General features: G+C 39.0%; 1 protein-coding gene across 2 annotated transcripts in view; it reads right to left on the bottom strand.

Moving 5' to 3' along the window:
* The window catches only part of MPPED1 (metallophosphoesterase domain containing 1), a 1214292-nt gene that overhangs the window by 86112 nt on the left and 1102230 nt on the right, over positions 1-25950 (bottom strand). For both annotated transcript variants that reach the window (XM_044088614.1, XM_044088613.1), the window contains one exon: positions 11051-11166. In XM_044088614.1, coding sequence (XP_043944549.1) covers positions 11051-11166 — 116 coding nt within the window. The remainder of the gene's footprint in view (positions 1-11050; positions 11167-25950) is intronic.

Below are 25950 nucleotides of genomic sequence, written 5' to 3'. Positions count from 1 at the left end.
CTGTTGAGGGGAGAGGTGAATAGATCACAGCAAGGCTGACTCCATTCATGGAAGATCATGTTTGCCACTAACTGACTGACAGACCACTTGTGAGGCATCAGGATAGTTCTGCTGAGCTTGTCTGCTAGAACAGTGGATTTCCCCGGTATGTGCATAGCTGCAAGAAAGTGGCTGGAGGAGATTGTCCACTATCAAACTCTCTTTTCTTCTTCGCAAAGGGGGTAAGATCTGGTTCCCCTTTGTTTGTTGATGTTCAAATTACTGACATATTGTCCATTTGGATAGCAATTACCCATAGAGGAAGAGAGTTCTAAAAGGCTTGCAGTGCTAAAATGACTGTTCTCATCTCCAAGACATTTATATGCAATTTGGTCTCTTCTGGGGACCACATGCCTTGAACAGTCCATCCCAAGAAATGCCCCCCCACCCAAAATGGGAAGTGTTCATGGTCAATGTGTTTTTTTTGGGGGGGAGATAAAGGGACATCCTTGAAAAATCTTGTTTGATTGAATCCACCACTGTAGGGAGTCCTTGCAAACCTGAGATAGTTTTATAGGATGTTGCAAGGGCTGTTGAACAAAGGACCATTGTACTGCCGGTGCCCACTGGAAGATTTACATATGAAGACAAGCAGTAGGTATTGAAGTAATTACAGCAGCCATTAATCCTAGGGCTTTGAGAATCAGTTTTGTTAGGAGAGAGGGGTGAGAAAGAACCTACCTGACAAGCAATCTCAAAGCAAGAATTCTGTTTTGTGGTAAGAGAGTGAGATGATTGACTGTATCTAGATGAGCACCTATAGACTACAAGACTTGAACTGGTTGAAGGTGGGACCTTGAAAGATTAATGGTGATTCCTAGAGATTGGGATAAATGGAGTAAGTAATCTTTGATTTTTTTTTTCTAGGAGATGTCTGGTCGATACAGTGAGGAACCAGTCATCTAAATAAGGAAACATCCTGAATCCGTGTAGTATTAGATGGGCTGTTACCACTGCCATGCATTTAGTGTATACCCTGAGGTCTGTGGTGAGACTGAAGGTCAGGGCTCTGAACTGATAATGGCTGACTCTCCACTGGATGGTAGGTATCTTTGAGAGCATCTGTTCATTTTTATGTGATAGTATGCATCTTGAACATCTACAGAGGACATCCAGTCATCCTTCTGTAACAGAGGCAGAATGGATTGAACCATGACCATCTAGAACTTGGAGTTTTTTACAAAATGGTTCAGATAACTGAGATCCAGGATAGGTTCCAGGTTTCCTGTATTCTTTGGCACTAAAAAGAACCTTGAATAAAATCTGGATCCTCTTTTGTCTAGTGGGACCTCTTGGATGACTCTTTTATCTAGCTGAATGGGTAGAACATTGGGGAAATGTCTTCTTTTCATTGAGGGAGCTTTCAGAAAGGGAATGAAATATCCTCTGGATATGATTCTTTGCACCCATGTATCTTTTGTAATGGCTGTCCAGGCTTTTGGGTGCAAAGAAAAGCACCTCCCGACTGTCTCCAGAGAAGAGCAGTCAGGCAATCCTTCAGGAGTGCTGAAAAGGTCTTTCTGAGAAGGAATCTTGGAACCCTTGGTTTTGCAGATCCCCTCTGCCATGTGGGTGGCATCTTCCATTGTTATTATTTCCCTCTCTGCCTTTGTGAGAAAAATCTCTGCATGATTCCTTAAAAGGTCCTTGAGATTTCTAGAATTACATCTTACCACCACGTTGATTTCTAGAAAAAGGTCTCTGCTGGGTAGAAAAATGAATTCCCATGGCAGACAAGGTCTTTCCATCTTGCTCACTTTTGGGAAAGTGTCTTTTTGATGGTGGGCCTAAACAGAGAAGATCCATCAAAGGAAGCATTGATGAATTACACTTTTAAAGGCTCTGCAATGTCACACAATCGCATCCAGGCATGTCTCCTAATGGCTATGCCTGAACCTGCGTCCCATGAGGAACATCAGCTGCATGAGAGATTAACCTCATGTATGCATTTGATATAGATTGCAAGGTGGCCAGTCATGAAGAATAAGTCTTCTCCTCCTCTGCCAACATTCACCCAGGGGCAAAGTAAGAGAGTTCCTAAATTAAGTCCCTCTGTAATCTAGTGAAATGTGCCAGGTAGTTTAGCGACTGAAAAGCAAAGGTCACTGTGGCATAAACTTGCTTCCTGTACCTGTCCAAAGCCCTAGATTCTCTATTAGGGGGATGGACAGAGGAGTTGTGTTTGGCCAGCTCCTTTTTGGTGGCTGCCGTAACAACCATGGCATCTATGGGGATTCCCTTACTCCAATACTGTCTGTCTTTAGGTGCTCCAAGAATCTTATCCATATGCCTGTGAATTAGTTCTATGGTGTCCATTTCCTTCCATACCTGGCAGAAGACAAGATCTATAAGCTCATCTGCTGGGGGGGGGGGGGTAACCCAAGAAGCAGACGGGCCAGACCCAAAGGCTTTCAGGAACACTGACTCCTCTTGGGAAGGGGTTTTGGAAGACCAACCATCTTTTTTGGCATAGGATTTCTAGAATGTCTCCAAAAGAGACATATTCTGATGGAGATCGGGGGCCCTTCTCCTTTATCAAAATCAGTGTCTTCTGTCAAAGATTCTTGAGGGGGAATATAAGTGCTTCCTTTTGCACAACCTCTTTCAGGGGACCTCATCAATGGGGTGCTCTGGAGAGGTATCAGAAGAAGATCCCTAACTGGAACTGCCCGGAAGCTTTTATGGGCTGGCTGTCTCTGTGGCATAGGATGAAGAGACTCAGAAAAAGGATCTGAAGAGGGAACAGGAATTGGATCTGAAAAGGAAATAGTCAAGACCAGTCTCAAGTGAGAGAATACCCTCTCCACCACCTTGAAGGCAGAGCGACCAGGAGAAGCTGAGACCAATCTGATCGGAGCCGAAACTCTTGGATCAGACAAATCAAAGGTAAAACAACACTATTAGTGCAGTGACAAGTCTGTTACTAATAAGGGAAGACTAGCAAAACGAAAAAGTAACTGGAACCATAAGCGGGGAAAAACAGTAGTTAAGTCAAAAAATTCAAAGTCCACAACTTACTTGAACAGTTTCTTTTTTTTTAAAGTAATAGTTGTTTATTCCAAGAGTTTAAAATTCATAATGTAGTTAGAAGTACTTATTCCACAAGTTTAAAATCCACAATGTACTTAAAAAGTTACTGCTCATTCCACAAGTTTAAAATCTGCAATGTACTTAAAAAGTTGCAAGTGCAGAAGACACTCAAGTAAGTTGTGGACTTTGTCTTTTTTGAATTAACTACTTTTTATCCCTGTTCATGGTTCCAGTTACTTTTTTGCTTTGCAGATCAGACAAAGCAGGACCTACCCCAACCCTCCACTCCAAGGGAGAAGTTGGAGCTTAGCTGTCCAGTGCAGAGACTCCAAAAGCTTCATAGTCAAGGTCTTTCCCTCAAATCCAACTCCAACACTTCACCTCTGAGACAAGTCCTGCTCAAGTCGAACAGAACAGGGAAGTAGTCGGAATCAATGATAAAAGCATCTTTGGATCCAGTGGTTTGACTCTTGGAGATCTCAGATCTGAGGGCTCCAAAACTGAAGGCTGGACTGGAGAAGGAGTAATGATGGCATATGAGGGAAGTTTAAGGCTCAGGGATTTGATGGGAGACAGACTGTAAGACCCCCAGCTGGATCTGTGTTCTATGAAATTTTCTCATCATCCTATCCACCTCTACTTTAGAAAGACTGCAGGAGGACCTGATTGACAAGGAAGTGGAAGAAGATTGAGAAGACTTTCTTGGAGTCACTTGTAGAAAAGGAGATCTCAGTCTAGGGGACACTGGCTCTGAAGAGAAGAGGGGGCTTCAGAGCCGAGAAGACTTTGAAGTAGAAGGTGACAGATCTGAGGGTTTCAGATCCGAGTGTTTGGAAATCTTAGCTGGAGGCTTCGATATTAGAGTGGATTTGGGAGACCTGACAGGCTGCACTTTCTATGCTCTCTGGGCTCTGTAGATTTTGATTTCTGAGAGGGAGTTTGAGCCCCTGAAGAAGACACAAGAGAAGAAGGTGCAGAAGCAGGGATAAGGCTCTTGAGCACTAACTTGCTGCATCAATCACTGATAGATTTGGCATTGAAACTAGCACAAATAGTGCACAAAGTATCAAGGTGAGAAGGGCGTAAATAAAGATGCACTCCCTGTGGGCATCAGAGTTGGGTATCTTCTGCCCACAGGAAGTGCACTTTTTAAATCCACTAGGCTTTTTAGCCTAACGGCAAAAGTTTGCCCAGTGAAAGAATTCAAAGATAGATTTTTTTATTTATATAAAAACTGGAGAGTAAAAGAAAGTTATACCAACAATGGTAATAATAATAATAACTTACAGAGAAGGTAAAGGAAAGAAAAATAAATTACCAACGATGGTAATAAAGAATACCAAAAGATGGTAAAGAAAGACATAAAAAAATAAACTAGCTTAGCTGGTAAAGAGAGGATGCTATAAAAAGTCTTTTACAAGAAAAGAAAGTTGAACTCTAAAGTTTTTACTCACTATCCAAAAAACAAAACTGTTGAGCTCAAGAGAATGCAATCCTGACCGAATCGTTAGAGCGCCAAACAAGATCTAAGGTAATGCAGTGATAAGGGGCATTATAGGTAAAGGGAGGAGCTCGAGAGTCAGATCCTAGAATCTAGAAAAATGCATTTGAGTCAGATCTGAGGAGCGGATATGAGATCCATTCATTAAGGAATGACTGAAAATGACAACATCAGATCTCATCATCTTCACAAGCTAACTCTGGATCACAGTGAAGCACTTGATGGCAGCAATATGAAGTAAAGAACGATTCTATGATAAGGGTATTATGGGCAGGGGGAGGCACATGGACTACTGAAAGATTCACTTCTACTGAAATGAAGGTGCTTGCTGCTGCCAGTCCTTTTGCTTACAGTGTACGGACAGTGCCAGCTTATATCTAAGTATTTGAAATACACCTTTCTTGAAGACAAGGATACTTGCTAGTCTTTCATCTCTGTATTTTGTGATTACATATAGAAGTTGAGAGAGAGCGAGAGAGAGAGAGAGAGAGAGAGAGAGAGAGAGAGATGTTGAAAAGCATAGAAGAATTTCTTAATCATGAGAAGGAGGAAGGCATCCATCACTACATCTCCATTACTCTGCTGCACTAAAGAGATGTGAGTGATCAATGTATTCTTCTGTGTGGAGTGTACCACTCCTAAAGACTCAGACCAAACAAAAATCCCAAATTAAAAGTTTCAAGAGAGGAATGGATTTTGGAGTCTGAGCACATGTTCTCCTCAAGCAGGATGCAAATGGTTTTGTGATGCCACTGTCTATGATTCATTGCCAGACCTGTATGATCCTATAGCTCCTTATTTTGCTCAGGTACTACACAATGGATTGGGTATCATAACTAATCAACAGAGGCTCTAATTTTAGGTTCTACTTCATAGCCTTTGTGGTAAGAAGAACTTTCTCAAAATTTCAGCTGGTGAATGTGCAGCCCCTTCCACAGCAAAACTTCTTCCTAGAGCTAGTGAGAATCTTGGATAAGTTCTCTACCTTCCATTATAATGTCCATCTTCATGACCTGTGATGGGTTTGGCTGCAGGAAATGAAATACCACCTTCAGATTGGTAAATGTTTTCTACCACACTACAGCCAAGTGACAGAGGTCTGATACCAAACAAAGATATATGAACATATGGTAAGTATGCAGTTAGTGGTGTCTCACATTCCACTGTAAAGCTTGCATCCTCACTTTGTACATCCAGATACAAATGCACTTTATGAGCTTAGGGTTGGTGGTTCATGTTTGACCACCCATGTGGTTTATCTTGCTATCTGTGGCCAGTGCAACTGTTTTTATGTAGGCAAAACAGACCGCAGCCTCAGAGAAAGGGTTAGAGAACATGTATACCACATAGGGAAGGGCTCAGAGAACAACGCGTTGTCTAAGCACGTTTTGAAGGTAGGCCAAAAACATACATTTAGGTTTATGATTGTTGCAAGAACTTATGAGAATATGAGAAATAGTGACATTAGAGATAGAACCGAAGAAGTTGAAGCAAGATGGATAGCTATGCTGAGAGCCAACTTTGGTCACGGGCTGAATGACAGCATGCCCATTAAGCCTATCTTAAGAAAAAGGGGGCTACGTAGGTAAATAGATGGCTATGGGTTTATGTTTTTAATATATTAATATATTAATATATTTTTATGCAATGTTTGCTATGAAATATCTATATTTATATGTTTTTAAGAATTTTATTAAAACGATGCATTAAAATTGATGTATTTTTTAGAAGTTCTATATATTTTTAGAAGCTCTACATTATGAATATGAAGATAGAATGTTTTTCTAGATATATATTATGTATTTTAGATTTATTGTATTTTATTAAATAGTCACACCTTTGTTGTGTCATACACACTTAGCTTTAAGCAATGCTTTCTGATCTATAAGAGAGAATACAGCTTTAATGGTAAATGGGTTATTGAGTCACATGATTATTTTAGTTAAGTATATATAGGTGTGGTTTACCTTTGTTAGTATACACCTGAGGAAGCAATATGTGAAAGCGCTTGTGTGACAATAAAGAAGACTTCTTATACTTTTATTCTTGGATTCAAGTCTGCTTTCTTACCTTTATTGAAGACTGAAGACTGCTTTTTACTTTGATTTGGACACTGGAGCCTAACCTCAGCATTTTTTCTGAACACAGAAGACGTTATAAGAGATCTGGGAACACAGGTTGACAGCAACCTCTCTTTTGACCACCCCATTGCCACTGTGGTCAGAAAGTCCTTCTATGTGGCACATCTCATTACAAAGTGTTTTGCATCCAGTAAGGAAGAAAGAGGTCATTGTCTCCCTCTACTCTTCTCTCATTAGGCCAATCATCGAGTACAATGCCCTATTTGGCATGTACCTCACTAGATACCTGCAACAATTGTAGAGGCTGCAAAATTGCCTCACAAAGAGGATCCTAGGCCTTAAACACTTGTCCTATACGGACAGACTCAAAAAAACTCCAACTATTCTCTGTCTCATATCGCCTACTTAGAGGCGATCTCTGCTTGACTTACAAAGCCATGTCTGACCCAGCTCTGTTAGAAATGCTACAGCTAAAGAAATCCCAATCGTTCTGCATCACACACTCCAGAGATCTCACCCTCATTACCACAATCAACAGAACATGCTGGAGGGACAGGTTCATAACCCAGAGACTGTCCATGCTATGGAATAGACTTCTCGTACATGTCAAGCAGAGCACCTCACTGGCCCTCTTCAAGAGAAATCTTGATTAGTGGATGGGAAATAGAAAATTCATGCCGGGATCACTCCAGTGGCTCTACTCGACAGAGGCACTGGGAACTAAGGTTGGGTGGCACGATGCCAGGGTAATCCATTGGGCTAGGCTTGTAAAGGCTCCAGGGCCATTAGCCTAGTACACACCTATGAACCTATGAATGTAAAATGTTTCTATGTCTCTTTTGAGAAGAATAATGGGAAGGAGCAGAAGGAAAGAACTGAGGGGGTTTAAGGGACATAATAGCTTTAAAGAGCCCCTGGGAAAATCATGCCTTTCCTTGTGAGGGTCTCTGATAACAGGAGCACAGGGAGAAGTATGCTTGGTCTTCTGCTTCCTTTTGCAAGAACATCAGCTTGCAGAAGGCATGGAGAATCTGATCACTGATGTACCTTTATAAGGGTACCATGAATATCTTTGACTAGATTCTGAGAAATTCCTTCAGGTCCCTCAAAGATAATCAACTATGGTTTCCCCCTTCATGGCCAAGACAGTCATCTGATGAGTAGGGCTGGATGTGCTAATTGGTTGCACCTTGTTGGCCTTCAATGGGGTCACAACAGCGGGAGCAACTAAGAAACCAGTATGGTCTGAGCACTCGTCAAGAGCCTTAACTGAGATGTCTGGATCTAACTGGACAGCAGCAGCTTTAAGCTTCAGTTTCTTTAGCTTCTATTTCAGTTGGAGAGGGTTGTCTGATTGGGAAGCTCTGGAAACCATTCTACCCAGTGCAAGCTCTTTTAACATTTGGTTTTCAAGTTACATTTTTAGAGAAGACAAATGGCTCCTAAGTGTCTTAGGCACAAAGGACTAACAAATAGAACACTACTTATAGTTGCACCTGGATCTTAGACAAAATAAGCATTTAGTGAGACTGTCCTTATAAGGAATTGACCTCCCACAATCACATTTCCCTTCCTAGTTGAAATGAAAAATAAATATTTTTGTCAAAAATAGGTAGTAAGAGGAAGCTTCCTCAATGAGGATACTTATCTGCCCAAGTCAATCAAAACTGGCATGGAACATATGGTTGACAGACTGATGATGAAACAGGCCTATATTAAATCATTGAGGGACCTCATTGACGAACGACATTTCATCGGAAATGTCATTCATCGAATTCCGCTCCCCCACACCCCCTGCTAATTATATATACCAACTCAGAGATCGCACTACAGTGAAGAAAGGGCAAATTGTCTGATCTTCACTGTACAACGATCTCAGTACGAACAGTTCAACGAATTGCATGTTTGACGTAAGAGCACCGAAAATGCCTTTTGCTGAACTGAATTTCTGATGTTTTTTTTATATAGACCCGATGAAACAACAACGCTATTCATACCTCACTCTTGCAAAAAATACTCAGCATCAGCTCTGCTTGCCCTTCATCCCTGCATAAAATCCTGACTAACAGAAGTATTTATCCCTAACCGCTGCACAAAATACTCAACAGCACTGTTCACATCTCACTCCTGACCATCTGACTCAACATTCTCCTCACACCTTTCTCCTGCATAAATGACTCAACATTAACACAGTTCATATCTCATCCCTGCACAAAATACACAACAGCAGCATTGTTCATGCCTTATTCCTGGACAAAATGCTTAACATCTCTATTGCTCACACTTCACACCTGCACAAAATACTCAACATCAAAAAATCGCTTCTCTCTACAAAAGTCTCATTACCAACAATGTTCAGAGTTCACTCTTGCACAAAACATTCAACATCAGCACTGCTCACATCTCACTCCCTGCACAAAATACCTCACTCACACACCCCTGCAAAAATGGCCTGATATGAGCACATGATATGCATCTTGCCCCTGCATAAATGATGTGACATCGACATCATGCATGCCATACCCCTGCATAGATGAGACATCATTGGCACTGCACATATCTTTTCACTGCACTGATGAGACAACATCCACAGTACATGCACCTTTTTACTGCATGACTTTTCTAACATGGCACTGGTTACATCTTGCCCCTGCACAACTAACCCAACACCAAAACACCGACAACGCAATCTCCGAAACCACATAACCGACAGTACAAAAACACGAAATTCCACATGCCCGACAACGAAATAACCGACGGTACACAAACACGAAACCTCATACACTTCACACACCACAATCAACAAACAAAACACATTCCCCGTCCAAAAACCACATACACAACACAAGCACACCAAAATCCCTACAAACCCACACTAAATCACACATACACAACTACCTACATCCCTGACCCAAACCCTAACCCTAAGGTCCGTCACTACCGCACACTTACCTGACCCGCTCCCTAACCCTAACTCACTTATCCCGCCCCTAACCCAAACACAATCACTACCGCACACTTACCTGACCCGCTCCCTAACCCTAACTCACTTATCCCGCCCCTAACCCAAACACAATCACTACCGCACACTTACCTGACCCGCTCCCTAACCCTAACTCACTTAACCCACCCCTATCCACACTTACCTTACTCGCACCCTAACGTCCGTCACTACCGCATACTTACACAGCCTTTTCCCATTTCGGCATCCTCGGTGTCGGTGCTTTCATCCGTCGGGTCAGTCTTCTGCTTGTCGATCTTCTAGGTCCCGTTGCGTCGGTCTTCTGCGCTGTCGATCTTCTGGGGCTCGCGATTTCCGTGTCGATGTTCCGGCGTGTCGTTGAAGTGAGGTAGAACCCAGACAGCATACCCATGCAGAGATGATTCAGTATTATAATGTATTTACATGCATCTTATCACTGCATAAAGGCCCAATATCAGCACTGTATGCATCTCAGCCAGCCCTGCACAAGTAGCCTGACAACCAACAGCACTGCACACACCTTATCCCTGCCTAGGTGACCCCTGTATCATCAATGCACACTTTTTTACCCCTGTATAGATGATCCATTGTCATCACTGCACAGACCTTATCGCTGCACTGATGATCCACTGATATCATGGTACACACTTTACCACTGCACACACATACCAGTGTGTATATATATATATATATATATATATATATATATATATATATATATATATATATATATATATATATGTAAAAAACATTATTTACCACTACGTAGATGACCCAGAATCAGTATTGTCACTACACACCTTACCACTACATAGATGTTCCAGAATCATCACTGCACATATTTCAACAGCACAGATAACTCTATATTATCACTCATGCACCTTAACTCCGATGACTGCTCTAGCCACCTACTGCACTGTATGCACTTTACTACTGTACAAGTTTTTGTGTCATCATTAATTATCCTGCTTACTGTGTTTCTCCTTCGTACATTTATAGATATAAATATGACTCCCTACTGAAAGTGCAAAACATGTAATTCTGAGTCATGCAACTGCAGAAAAAGTATGCTTCACACTAATAAGTGTGAATGTTAAAACCCACTCTAAATCTGTTAAAGTGTTTTTTGCAGGGTGTTTATTATGCCCTCCTGCACTCCCACATTGCCACATACCCCTGAGACTTATATATACTAACTCAAATTTGCAGTGGCTCATAAAAGGGAAATACTCCAGGATTCCGCAACCATGGACTTCACATATATGAAGCAGAATCACATATTGTGATGGCTCTGAGAAATGCAGTTATGGTCACTGCAGTTTTAAGAATAACTCATATATACACACAAAAGAATTTTTTAAAATATCTTTCAGAGATAAATATAGCAGAACAAATGGTTAGATAAATTTTACTTACCCAGTGGTGGTCCGTGTGTTACAAGAATGTCTGTTCCTTCAGGAATAAGGTTCCATTTTTCTAATAGTGCTTGTCCTCGAGGAAGATTGAAGCCCCATCCATAATGCCAAGGCTGCCTGTTAAAACACATAAAAAAGGATAAATTAGTCAGATCTTGGTATAATACTATTCTGTAAATCGGTTTACTTTTCTATTGTAGAAGCACTGAAGACTGGGTTAGATACCATCCTATTAGATTTCATATGTCGGAAGGATCTATATTTGTCATCATTGTGTGACAGAGCTACATGAATAGCAAGTAGTGTACATGCTGCAAGACCTGATGGCAGAGAGTTTCTGGTTCCCCAGATTTGAGAGGAAAGACATAGTGCCACCCAGTGAAATAACTTCTTACCTGGTGAAGAAGTATAACTTACAACCTAATTGTTGAACTATAGAATTGCTCATTAAAGTTGTTCTGTGCAAATGTGCATGACTTTAAAGGGATATTTAAAGATTATCCCTGGTTTCTAGCATCCCACCTGTACTGCAGGATTTGCACGTTAGTCTAGGAGAGTTTGGAGTTATGACACCCCTCTCTCTCACACAGACACATACACACACACACACACACACACACACACACACACACACACACACACACACACACACACACACACACACACACACACACACATCTGAGTCTTCCCTCTGCATACGCTCACACATACAGCCACAAATATACACACATGCACATACCACCACCTCTACCTGTTTGCTAAACTTCCTGACACTTGCCTCTAATATGATCAAAGTAATGGGTCAATGTGAACTGTTGCCAGAATTCATTAATTTGGCTGGAAGAGCTAACTTACCTCAGGCATTTTTGGGGGGAGGGAGCACATGGCTAATTAGCATGTGCTACTCCTCTGGAATGCTCCATTAGCATTTACAGTATGCCACAGATACAGCCCACTGTAGTGCTTCACCTCTTCATGGTGGAGCACTGTGGTAGGGCTGTATCTGAATCAGAAATGGTTACTGTCAGCAATAAAAAGGCATGTCAAGACTGCATTAAGACAATTTAGGGCTGGTTTTATCTTACAGCCAAATATTTCAAATGAAACTAGGAGCATCTGAATAATAGCAAGCTGAAGTCACACCAAGGAAGCCTGTTCCATGAATTGACTTACAAAAGCAGTTTCAGTAGAAGATTACCAACTTTCACTTAAAAAAAAATCTGCCTGGAAACAGCTACTTTCCTAACTTTGCAATATGTAGCCTAGTTATGATGCCAATGAAAGCAAGGCCGGTACCTTGTCTTTAGTTAAATAATGTCATCCTCCCTTCCAGTGCAGTTAATCTTATTCTAGAGTGACCTTTTCTCCCTATAATATCACCTAGATGTCATTTATTGTTGATAAACCCACCAGTACCTTTCCATGGCTAACCATTTTTGTTGTATACAAATCTTATTTCATTTCCGAAAGGAATTTGCCTCAGTCTGCATGATTTAGTCTAGACAACAGAAATTAGTTTTTACTACTGGTAACTGCTCATGGCTCACAAATTTATAGCCTGAGATTATGCAATGCTGAGGTCAGTAAAATGCTATACAGTCATTTTTTTCAAACAGTTAATTGCTGGAGAAATCCATATGAAGAACAGGGATGAGATGTACTGTAACACTAGATAAACAAGCAGACCAGTGAAATGTTGCTTTTATACATTTAACTACAAAATTAAGCACAGCATAAACCTTGCAGTCAATTGTCATTTGCCTTACTAGCTGAGCAACACATTTTAGTCACGTGTGAATAAACAGAGGTGACAACTTTCACACCTTACAAGAATGTCGGGGAGTCAGTGTCTGTCTTTTTAAGGATTACTGTTTGGAGCACTTAATAAAACCTAGCTTTTACCCTTTTTTTGTGTTCAAGAAAATGTAAATCAACCAAGAAAATCTTTTACCAGCTTACAGTAAGAGTCTTCTTTTTCTTTCGGCTTTTTCCCTCTTAGGGGTCGCCACAGCAGATCATCTGTCTGCTCATGATTGGCAGTGGAGTTTTACAGTGTCGAGTTGCCAGCCCGGCACCCAACCTTTCACAGAAGGCACACACACCTAGGGCCAATTTAGAGTGTCCAATCCAACTACTGTATGTCTTTGGGAGAAAACCTGAGCACCCAGAGGAAACCCACGCGACCACAGGGATGACATGCAGACTCCACACAGAAGGCACCCCAGCTGAGAATCGAACCCGAGAACCTCTTGCTGTGCGGCAGCAACACTAACCACTGCACCACCGTGCTTACAGTAAGAGTAATTCAGTTAAAATTAAACACAATCTCTTCTTTCATAGACTACCTAGAAGCCACTGACTCTTGCCACTGTCACTGTAAATAAATGGGGGGAAAATTACCTTTTTATGATGTCTACACTGTGTTATATTATAAGGACTGAAACTACTTTCAAGGAGAAGGACAAAGAGACTGAAAAACAAAATAGTTTCATATGCAGTCCCAGTACTGGCCATTAAAATGAAATAAGGACATTTAAAATGCAATAAGAAACACTTTGAGTGATTCTTTTGCATTAACATTACACAGGACATCAACATATATGTGTGAATAGATACACACACACACACACACACACACACACACACACACACACACACACACACATATATATATATATATATATATATACATATGTATATACACACATACACACACACACACACACACACACACACACACACACACACACACACACACACACACACATGACATTATAGCTCTGAAGGAACTTTTTCTTCTCCCTTTGGGATCCAGTACTTCGTTTCAAGAAATGATGTGCTGGGAATGAGCCGTCAATTAAATACAGATCATGTTATGTACATATTAAGCCTGTCTCTCTATGGATCTGTGTGTTAAAGTGACACTTTGGCAAATCCCTAAGCTCTCTAAAGACAATAAAATATCAAAAGCCTTTAATGACTTTATCAAAAGTTCTTACAAGTGTTTAGGTATACAGACTGAAAGTCATATTTTTGGGAGGGTGCTGTTAATGCTCCTCAAAATGACAAATAGTAAAAGAGTGGAAGCTGGAGATCAAACTAGGAACAGAGGATCCTCCAAAACTCTTCAATCTCTCCAGGAGTAGAAAAAAAACAAGGAGGAGGTAGGTGGGTGGGAAGTTGAGGAAGAATAAAAATGGACAACACAGATGGAACGTTATGGTGCGTACACAACTTTTTAATCTGATGTTGTTCAATTTCATTCATTCCTCAAATGTTGGAACAGAGTCCCCAGCCACCTAAATCCTGGAAGGACTCTAAGGAAGGATATTGCAGAGCACTGCTGAGCCAAAGGCTGTTCTTATCCTAGACACCAGATCCAGTTTGAATTGAGCAATAAAAGTATGAGTGTTAGTCCAAGTTGCAACTGCATAAATATCATCCAAGGACGTCCTGGACAAAAAGGCTGATCAAGTCGGAAGCTTTGTTATATGGATATGGATAGAAAGATACAAGCAGTCAAAATGTTTTTAGTCCCTTTAGTCTTATACACAGGTCAGGCATATTTTTATCAACCAGAGGAGAGGTTGTGGATAGCAATTAATAAAGAGCTGAAGGATGTTATCTGGGAGGGGAATAAGGCAAGAGTCAAGTGGGATAAGATGATTCTTCCAGTAGAAATGGGCAGATTGGGATTACCCAATTTGAAGGGGTATTTTAGACCTACACAGTTAAGGCTTCTATATGTACCATAAGCAGAACACTATAATTCAAAGTGGAAAGAGATGATGTTGAAACAGGGGGAAGCTCAAGAAACAACAAGGGACTGGGATTTTGGATGCAGGCCTTTAAGGAGAATAACAATAATCATACAGAATATTATATTCATAAAGTAGCAGAAAGTATTCTAAGTAAGCCAACATGGGAATGGAGAAAGGAGATTCTGCCAATAGGGATGACTGCAATTAGGGATATAGACAGTAAGCAAGCAAGAGGGGGCTGGAATTTATTGGAGAAAACTAGCAAATGAACAAAGGTATTGGGAGCAAATAACTAGAGAAGGAATGGTAATAGAATAGGAAGAAGCCAAGAATGTATTTGGACTGCAGGTTAGAGATTGCCTTCCCTATCAAGGATTGATATCAGAATATAGGCAAAGAGAAAGAAATAGGGGTTCCTAAACAAAAGACCAGCACTGGTAGAGTTTTTAGTAAAATATAGAACAGAAGCTGCCATTAAAAAATAAATAATTAGTAAATCATATAAATATTGCATGATAACTACAGGAATCAATCAGAGGAGGTTAAAAAGGATTAGGAAGCGAGACTGGCTAAGCACTTCCCAAAGAGACAATGGGAGGATATATCTATGTCTCCCAAATATGCAACAAAATCTAGAAGATTTAGGATTTTTGCCTGGAAATGTTTACATAGATATTTTTATACCCCAAGTAGACTTCAAAGAATTTTTCTTCAGGTAGATAGCAAATTTTGGAGGTGTGATGGGGAAGAAAGAGGTACTTAGGAACATATTTTCTGGGAGTGCAGTGAGTTGGCAGACTTTAAGGATTCTCTGCAGGATGCACTGTCAGAGATGCTGGGTGGGTGGACTGGTGTGACGAGAGAGATGATTTTTCTCACCTATGATACATAATCAGAATTGCCTAGACATGGTAAGGGTGGTAAGGCCTTGCTGTGTGTAATTATGGTGGCTGACAACAAAGCAATTACTAGAAAATGGAAATCAAAATCTACATCAACTATTTTAAAGGTAGTGAATATAGTAACAGATATAAAAAAATTGAAACTGAAATCTTTAGAAAAGGGTATGAGCAAATTACTTAGGAAAATATGGGAATTGTGGGAACAATACATACAGGGGAGGAATGAGGTTTAAAAGAAAACAGTCAAAAAAACGGCCAGCACCAAATGAGGAAAAATTCATCTTTAATGTCAGACAGACTGGTTTCGGCCCCAAAGAGCCTTTTTCAATGTCAACAACAAATGAATAAAATACAACCCACTTTTAAATCATTACAGCACCACTAAAAGGCCAATAGGAAACAATAAATCATAAATAATTAATTAAATCAATATAAATCAAATTTAAAACATACATACCCACCACCAATATTAGTTAAACATGTCGCAACCAATGTACATATAATAACAGAACTGATGCATATAGTGTGAATAATATACATACAAAATGGCATATGTACATATATATGTAAAGTTAATACATAAAACATGAATAACATGTTTTACAAGTATTAGTTTAAGCCTGGAGGAAAAATCCACCAAGCCTAATTATTTCTGTTAGTATCTAATGCCATTTAATTTTAATAAATCAAAAACCATGCACATACAAAAGCAAAATAGATGCATGAAATGTAAAGAATTCATAAAGAAAAACACCATATGTACATACATATGCAAAGTTGATGCATAGAATATAAAAAATGTATTTTACAAATGTTCATTTATACCTGGGGGAAAAATTCCACCGAGCCTAATAATCCAACCTTTTTCTTTTCTAGTTAGTATCTCATGCCATTTAGTTTTAATAAATTTATGTCCACTTACTTTATCAATAATAGTACAATGGAAACAAGCAGTACTGTGTATAAGGAAATGTCTATATAGAGCATTAGTAATAACCTTATTTCTCATATTACTAAGGTGGTCTGAGATGCGTATCTTCATAGGTCTGGAAGTCTGTCCAACATAAAATGCAGAACAATTGCAAGAGGCCAAATACACCACCCAATTACTGCTACAATTAACTAACACTTTGATTTGATAAACCTTTGGTGTATTTTTGCTACTAAATTCCTGCAGTGACCACAAGGGAAACACCCCATTGGGGTAGTACCATCCAGAGTATGTTGGGATTTAGTATTGGGTAGAAAGATCCATTTATAAAAGCTAAAATGACCTCCCAGAGTAATCCCTCTCCGGAAGGAAAATGCACACCTATCACCCAAGATTTATTCAAGATATTTATCTGCTAGTAAAATATCCCAATGTCTCTGTACTAGATTAATCAAACGTTGGGTATTCCTACCAAACGTTGTTATGAATCTAATCTTTCTGCCAACACTAGACTTTGGTTGGTTATACGTCAACAACTCATGTCTCGGTATTTGGTCAACCTGATTCTTAATAAAAGATAAATGAGTATAGGAATACCCTCTTTCTATAAATCTGGTTGTAAGGTCAGCATTATAGTGAAGCAAATCATCCTCCCTAGAACAAATGTATCGAATACACATGTACTGAGATTTTGGAACGTTTCTAATGATGTGTCTTGGATGACAGCTGGATGCATGTAACAAGGAATTAGAGTGAAAGGGTTTCCCATAGACAGAACTGATAAGAGTACCATCAGCCTGTTTGTTAACCATGACATCCAAGAAGGATATAGATATTTTGTCATAGTTAACTGTAAAATGGATGCCCCATTTGTTGTCATTGAGATACTCTAGAAATTCCTGTAGGTATGTAATATCTGACTTCCATACCATCCAGCAGTCATCCAGGAAATGTCTCCAAATGTCAATCTCTGGCATGAAGATGTTATGGTTGTTATCATAAATCATAGTATGTTCAAGGTATCCCATGAATAAGTCGGCATAAATGGGGGCAAAAGATGCCCCATAGCCATGCCTTTCATTTGGAGATAACAAATGCCATTGAAGTAAAAAGCATTCTTGATCAGCACATGTTCAGTTAAACGTAATAGGAAGGTATTGAAACCAGGGCTATAGATGGCTAATTCGTTTAACCAAAATTCCAAGGCCATCAAACCAGTTCAGTGAGGGATGCTGATATACAGAGAAGTTGCATCTAAAGTACAGAGTAACCAATCCACCTCCAATTGTGTATCACTAATGATGTAACGAAATTCAGTGGTATCCTTAATTATAGCCCTCACAGCTGTCAAAAGGGGTTTAAGATATTTTGTAAGGTACACCGATAGAGGTTCAGTTAATGAACCTTTGCCTGAAACAACAGGACGCCCTGGAGGGTCCCTGAAACTCTTATGAACTTTAGGTAGTAGGTACATCAATTGTGGGTTAGGCTCTTTAACCTTCAGATGATAGCAGATTTTCTCATCAATATTACCCTCATCAATGGCTGTATCCAGAAAGTTATCAATTTCAACCTTGAATCGTGCAGTGGGATCTATAGGCATGATCATATAAAATCTGCCATCCTGAAGTTGTCTATTTGCCTCTGCTTCATATTTAGACCAATCTATAACCACTGTTGCCCCTCCCTTATCTGCCTGAATAATAACCAAGTTCTTATTGTACAAATTCTTTAAAGTGGACATTTCCTGCAATGTTAAGTTGTTGGGTAGTAAAGCATCCTGAAAATCAGCATCAAAGTGTAATTCTTTCAATACACATTTCTGAAAAATCTCTACATATTTGTTCATAGGTGGCATAAAATTAGAAGGATGAAACCTAATGCCACCCTTATTGAACTCCCTGGTGTCTGTAGAATCCTTAAAACACAATTTAAGATTTAATAATCTTCAAAACGACAATAAATCATCAACAAAATTGCTTTCAGAAACAAAAAAGCTAAGAATAAAATTGAGCCCTTTATTGAGTACAACATATTCATGCTCAGATAATACCACAGATGAGATATTTATGACATTGTTTGTGTCAACTTGGGTTCCAGAAGCTGTAACAAACTCTGAATCATTAGACCTGCAGTGGCATTTGGATTTATGTTTGCGTCCCCCACGTTTTCTCTTCCCCCCAAAGGGCCGGGGTCTACCCCAATGCATTTTGATTAGAAATACTACATTTGTGTGCTGGTGAGATTTGGATGGTGTCAATTTCTGTGTCTGTATGGGTTGACCCTTCATCCCCTGAAGTTTCACTGTTTGGTGCCTTTAAAATAGATTTTCTTTTCCGTTTCTGCCCCGGGGTGAAACCATCTTTCTTAGCAAATTTGACATTCTTCTTGGGTTCAAAGGGTCAACCCCCCCACTGTAGTCCCTACAATCCCTATTGTATTTACTGAGTTTACGTTGCTTAGTTCTTTTTCAAAATTTAGTAAGTCAGCACTAAGTTTTTTAAGATGTTCCTTGTATGTAGTTAAATCCTCATACTTAGTGGCCTCTTCACAAATTTTGCTGACATCAACAATAAGACTTTCAACTCTACGTTCATAAAATGAATGTAATATTTTCACAAATTCCATAGAAAAATTTTGTTGTATATTGGACCATGCACTAGGCAAAATCGGGTCCGGTTGACCCACCATGGGCTTAATCCTAATTCTTAATCCCCTAGGTATAATACCTTTTTCCATATAGGCTTTGAAAAGCTTAACATGCCACACACATGACCATAATGCTTTCATATTTTTAAAAAGATTGTCAAAAAAGGTTTTACAACTATCATTTTCCCTGATACCAGATTTTCCCATTTGTATATGGGTCCTGTTAGTTTCAAAAATATCTATATCCTCCTTGCCAGCTGAAAGACCCCTAAGTATAGTCAAAAGGTCCATAGTGAAAAGCTTACTGTTTACAAAATATAGGGTACCAAATTATTTATAAGAGTCTAAGTTAGAATGTTAAAGCTAAATGCACAAAAGGAACCCTAATTGTCAATCTAACAGAAAATTAGTTGTGGTACCCCAAGCAAATCTAAATGGTTTCAAAAATGTAAAACACCACCAAAAACACCTTATAAACCAAGATGTGTAAAGATGGGACTAATAGATTAGAATACTACCACCTGCACATTCGTAAAAATGGAACCAGTGGAAAAAGGGAATCAAATGTAATATTATAGGGTAAACACCAAAATAGCTGACCAAAAAATCCAGTGCCACTGTATATATAAACCAACCCAAATTAGAACAGAAATAATGTACAAAAACACATTCACTATCATAAATATGGATGGCTTGTTGCCGTAGCCAAATAGCAAGAAAATATAAAACTGTCTGAACATTTAAACATTATATATATTCATAATCACAATAATGCTTTTAAGAGAAAACTGTTTCATATTTCTATAATTCAAACAGTCTTTATCAAAAGATACAATAATGATAATTCTCTTAGAAAAATAAAAAGCATATAAAAAGCTTAATAAAGTTTGTTGTGACATGTAAATAAACAATTTGCATAAGAAAAAAGCATATGAATGACTTAGACCCTTTGAATTATCCAAAAATATCAAAAATATATATGTGCGAAACCTTACATCCCAATAACAAGAGTCATAAGGGTTGCCCGATGATGAAAATGCATCAAGTATTGTATCCACTAAGAGAAAACATTCAATAATGTAAAAAACATAAGCTGCATAAAGTATGATGTCCACAATATATGTAAAGTCCCAATAAATTATTAGTGGAACAGCGTGGCCCATATCTCAATAGAAAAACAAAATGGCTTCTTGATTAGAAAAAGATCTTAACCAATGATATCTTAAACCCTTTTGACAGCTGTGAGGGCTAGAATTAAGGACACCACTGAATTTTTTAACATCATTAGTGATGCACAATTGGAGGTGGATTGGTTACTCTGTACTTTAGATGTAACTTCTCTGTATACCAGCATCCCTCACTGGGCTGGTTTGATGGCCTTGGAATTTTGGTTAAACGAATTAGCCATCTATAACCCTGGTTTTAATACCTTCCTATTATGTTTAACTGAACATGTGCTGACCAGCAATGCTTTTTATTTCAATGGCATTTGTTATCTCCAAATGAAGGGCACGTCTATGGGGGCTTCTTTTGCCCCCATTTATGACGACGTATTCATGGGGTACCTTGAACATACTATGATTTATGACAACAACCATAACATCTTCATGCCAGAGATTGACATTTGGAGATGTTTCTTGGATGACTGCTGGATGATATGGAAGTTGGATATTAAATACCTACAGGAATTTCTTGAGTATCTCAATGACAACAAATGGAGCATCCATTTTACAGTTAACTATGACAAAATATCTATATCCTTCCTGGATGTCATGGTTAACAAACAGGTTGATGGCACTCTTATCAGTTCTGTCTACAGGAAACCCTTTCACTCTAATTTCTTGTTACATGCATCCATCTGTCATCCAAGACACATCATTAGAAACATTCCAAAATCTCAGTACATGCGTATTTGATGTGTTTGTTCTAGGGAGTATGATTTGCTTCACTATAATGTTGACTTTAAAACCAGATTTATACAAAGAGGTTATTCCTATACTCATTTATTTTTTATTAAGAATCAGGTTGACCAAATGCCGAGACATAAGTTGTTGACATATAACCAACCAAAGTCTGGCGTTGGCAGAAAGATTAGATTCATAACAACTTTTGGTAGGAATACACAACGTTTGATTAATCTAGTACAGAGACATTGGGATATTTTACTAGCAGATGAATATCTTGAACAAATCTTGGGTGATAGGTGTGCATTTTCCTTCCAGAGAGGTATTACTCTGGGAGGTCATTTTAGTTTTTATAAACAGATCTTTCTACCCAATACTAAGTCCCAACATACTCTGGATGGTACTACCCCAATGGGGTGTTTTCCTTGTGGTCACTGTGGTTTTTGCAAACATGTAGTCAAAACCAAGGAATTTAGTAGCAAAAATACACCAAAGGTTTATCAAATCAAAGTGTTGGTTAATTGTAGCAGTGATTGGGTGGTGTATTTGGCCTCTTGCAATTGAATGCATTTTATGTTGGACAGACGTCCAGACCTATGAAGATACGCATCTCAGACCACCTTAGTAATATGAGAAATAAGGTTATTACTAACGCTCTATATAGACATTTCCTTATACACAGTACTGCTTGTTTCCATTGTACTATTATTGATAAAGTAAGTGGACATACATTTATTAAAACTAAATGGCATGAGATACTAACTAGAAAAGAAAAGGGTTGGATAATTAGGCTCAGTGGAATTTTTCCCCCAGGTCTAAATGAACATTTGTAAAATACATTTTTTATATTCTATGCATCAACTTTGAATATTTATGTACATATGGTGTTTTTCTTTATGAATTCTTTATATTTCATGCATCTATTTTGCTTGTTATGTGTATGGTTTTTGATATATTAAAATTAAATGGCATTAGATACTAACAAAAATAATTAGGCTTGGTGGATTTTTCCTCCAGGCTTAAACTAATACTGGTAAAGCATGTTATTCATGTTTTATGTATTAACTTTATATATATATATATATATATATATATATATATATATATATATATATATATATATATATATATATATATATATATATATATACATATATATATATATATATATATATATATATATATATATATATATATATATATACATATATATATATATATATATATATATATATATATATATATATATATATATATATATATATGTATATAAAAATATATATATGGGGTCTATATTAGATTAGTGAACGCTGATTGATTAAACTTATGTAAGCGAAAGCTTAAAATATCGAAGCAACAGAAACCCAAATTTTTTCCTAGGGATCGGTATTTTCAGTGCTGTGGTGGAAAGTTACGGGTCGGGTTCAGGTAAATGTGCGATTGTGTGGATGTGAGTGTTAGGACAGGTTAGGTGAGTTAGGGTTAGCGCGCGGGTTAGGTATGTGTGAGATTGTGTGGACGTGAGGGTTAAGGCGGGTTAGGTGAGTTAGGGTTAGGGAGCGGGTGAGGTGAGTGTGCAATAGTGACGGACCTTAGGGTTAGGGTTAAGGTTAAGGTAGGTGGATAGTTAGTGGTGTATGTATAGTTTAGTGTAGGGTTAGATGTCAGATTTTAGGTGTATGTGTGTGGATTGCTGTTTGTTTGGTGTGCTTGTGTTGTGTGTATGTGTTTTGGAACAGTGATTTTTTTTTCCCTAGGAAAAAAAATCGCTGTTCTGACAGTTCGAGATTGTAAGCTTTCGCTTACATAAGTTCAATCAATCAGCATTCGCTTTTTTAAGCATTTGCTGATCTAATATAGACCCTATATATGTGTATATGCCATTTTGTATATGTATTATTCACACTATATGCATTAATTCTGTTATTATATGCACATTGGTTGTGACATGTTTAACTAATATTGGTGGTGGGTATGTTTGTTTTAAATTTGATTTATACTGATTTAATTAATTATTTATGATTTACTGTTTCCTATTGGCCATTTGGTGGTGCTTTAATGATTTAAAAGTGGGATGTATTTTTATTCATTTGTTCTTGACACTGAAAAAGGCTCTTTGGGGCTGAAACCGCTCTGTCTGATATTAAAGATGAATTTTTCCTCATTTGGTTCTGGCCGTTTCTTGAACTGAGTTTGTTTGCTTGCTTGGGCCACTGCACCTGCCATCCAGGCGAAGGCTTTCAGTTGGTTACTTAAAAGAAGACAGGACATAAATGAGCTATGTAATGTTTGACTGAAAATGACTGGGTAGGTTATAAGTGACGTATAATGTCTGCAACTGGTAGTGTGTCAGTTTGGTTTGTCATGTAAAATGCTTGCGACTAGGATTGTGTTGGTGTGGTTTGTTTTAATTTATATAAATATATGATTGCTTATTTCATAAGTGACAGTTTAATAAAGATGTTTCTTGTTTAAAAAAAGGGGGCAGGAATTGAATAATTTATGTAATGCTGCTTAGGTTATATGATATATAGCAATATATGTAAAGTATAATGCTTGTTAATGTGTTAATACAGTTTGATTATTTTTTTATAAATGGAAATTTGCCTATGTCACAAGTGATATTGAGGGACCACTTGTAAGACATTAGAATGGACTTGCTTAACTTGTCTGTAATTGCGTTGGATTTTCCCAGTATGCAACTTGCTATCAGAAAGTGATTGGAGGAGATCACCTATTGTCATGCTCTCATATCTTCTTGACAAAGAGGGTAAGATCTGGTTTGCCCCTGTTTGTTGATGTACCAGACTGCTAACATATTGTCCATCTGGATCGCAATAGTCCCAATTGGGAGAGTGTCTTGAAAGGCCTGCAATGCTAGGAGGACAGCTCTCATCTCCAGGACATTAATATATGTCTTGGCCTCTTTGGGAGACCATGTGCCTTGGACTGTCCTTCCCAGGAAATGACCCCGCCACCTCAGCTGAGAGGCACCTGTGGTCACTGTGGCCATGGGATGAGGGAGAAAAAATAGATGACATTTGTGGATTTGATTGGAGTGGATCCACCATAGAAGGTAATTTTTGTTTGCTTGCTTAATCATGACTGGCATGGATAATGGGTGTTGGAGAGTAGACCACTGAGTGGCGAGTGTCCACTGAAGCATTCTCATATGGAACCTGGCAAGCTGTACAAGGGTTATTACCACTGCCATGGATCCCAAGGGTTGAAGTATCAGATATGCCAAAAGGGAAGAATTTTGAATTATTTTCTTAACTGGAATTGGATGGTTTCTATTCGAGATAGAGGAAGTGAAGCTATTTGGATTGCTATATCCAGATGAGCACAGATGAATTCAAACTTTGAGTCAGTATGAGCTGAGATTTGTTGTAACTGACTGATATTCCCAGATGGCAGCACAGCTAGAGTAAATTTTCCCTAGCTTGAATCAGTTGATGCCTGGTCAGAGCGGTCAGGAGCCAGTCATCTAGATATGAAAACACTCAGAATCCCAGCAGTCTCAGGTGCGCCACTGTGACTGCTATGCATTTGTTGAACACCCTGGGATCAGTTGTGAGACCAAAGGGCAATGCTCTGAATTGATAATGACTGGTTCCCAGCCAAAAGTGTAGGTATCTTCTACAGTGCCTGTTCATTTTTATGTAATAGTACACATCTTGAAAATCTACTGAGCACATGCAGTCATCCTTGTACATAAAAGGCAGAATGGACTGAACCGTGACCATCTGGAACTTTGATTTAATTTGCTGAGATCCAGAACTGGTCTCAGATCATCTGTCTTTTTTGGCACCAAAAAGAATCTTGAATAAGTTCTGGACCCTCTCTGGTGGTGGTGGTGGTGGGGGGACCTCTTGGATGACTTTTTTTCTAGCAGCTTTTTTTATTTCTACATAAGCTGCTTCCCTCTGACTGTGTAAAACATTGGGGATTTTCTTCTGAACTGTTTGTGGGTATTGGGAAAAGGGTATAACATAACCTTTGGATATTATCCTTCACACCCATAAGTCTTTTGTGATGTCTAGCCAGGTTCTCTAGTGTAGGGATAGGTGATCCTTGACTACCTCCAGAGATGGACAGTTGGTCCTCCATTCAGGAGGACTGATAGAATCTGCCGGATAAGGAATCTCTAGATCCCTGGTTATGCAGACCATTTCTGCCACGAGAATGGAGTCTTCCATTGTTATTCCTCCTGTCCCCTGGGGGAACTGTCTCCATGTGGATCCTGAAAGGGACCCTGGGACTTTTGGAACCACATCCTTCTGCCACCTCATTTGTTCCTAGAAAAGGACCTTTGAGTGGTAGAAGAATGTAAACCCACAGCAGACAGGGTCTTACCTTCCTGTTTGCTCCTAGACAGTGTGGCTTTTACCTTGGGACCATATAATGAGGTTCCTAAAAATTGCACAGGTGCATCCAGGTATGTCTCCTAATGGAAATGCCTACACCTGCTGCTCGAGAGGTACCTTCAGCAGCATGAGAAATTAACCTCATGGCCAAATTAGAAATAGATTGGAGGGTAGACAACTGCAAGGAAATGGGATTTCCTTTCTCAGATGATATGGACACAGAAAGAGATTTGGTAAGATCCTTGATCAAATCCCTTTGAAGTCTGGCAAAATGTGCCAAATAATTCAGCAATCTTAAAGCAAAGGTCGCTGATGCATACACATGCTTTCCAAACCTGCCCAGCACCATAGACTCCCTGTAGGTTGGTGGACAGAGGAACTCTGGTG

This window comes from Protopterus annectens, chromosome 11.part0 (genome assembly GCF_019279795.1).
Source record: "Protopterus annectens isolate FY-2018-M chromosome 11.part0, PAN1.0, whole genome shotgun sequence".
NCBI lineage: Eukaryota > Metazoa > Chordata > Ceratodontiformes > Protopteridae > Protopterus > Protopterus annectens.
Note: the sequence above shows the minus strand (reverse complement) of the source record. Positions and strands in the feature narration are given on the sequence as shown.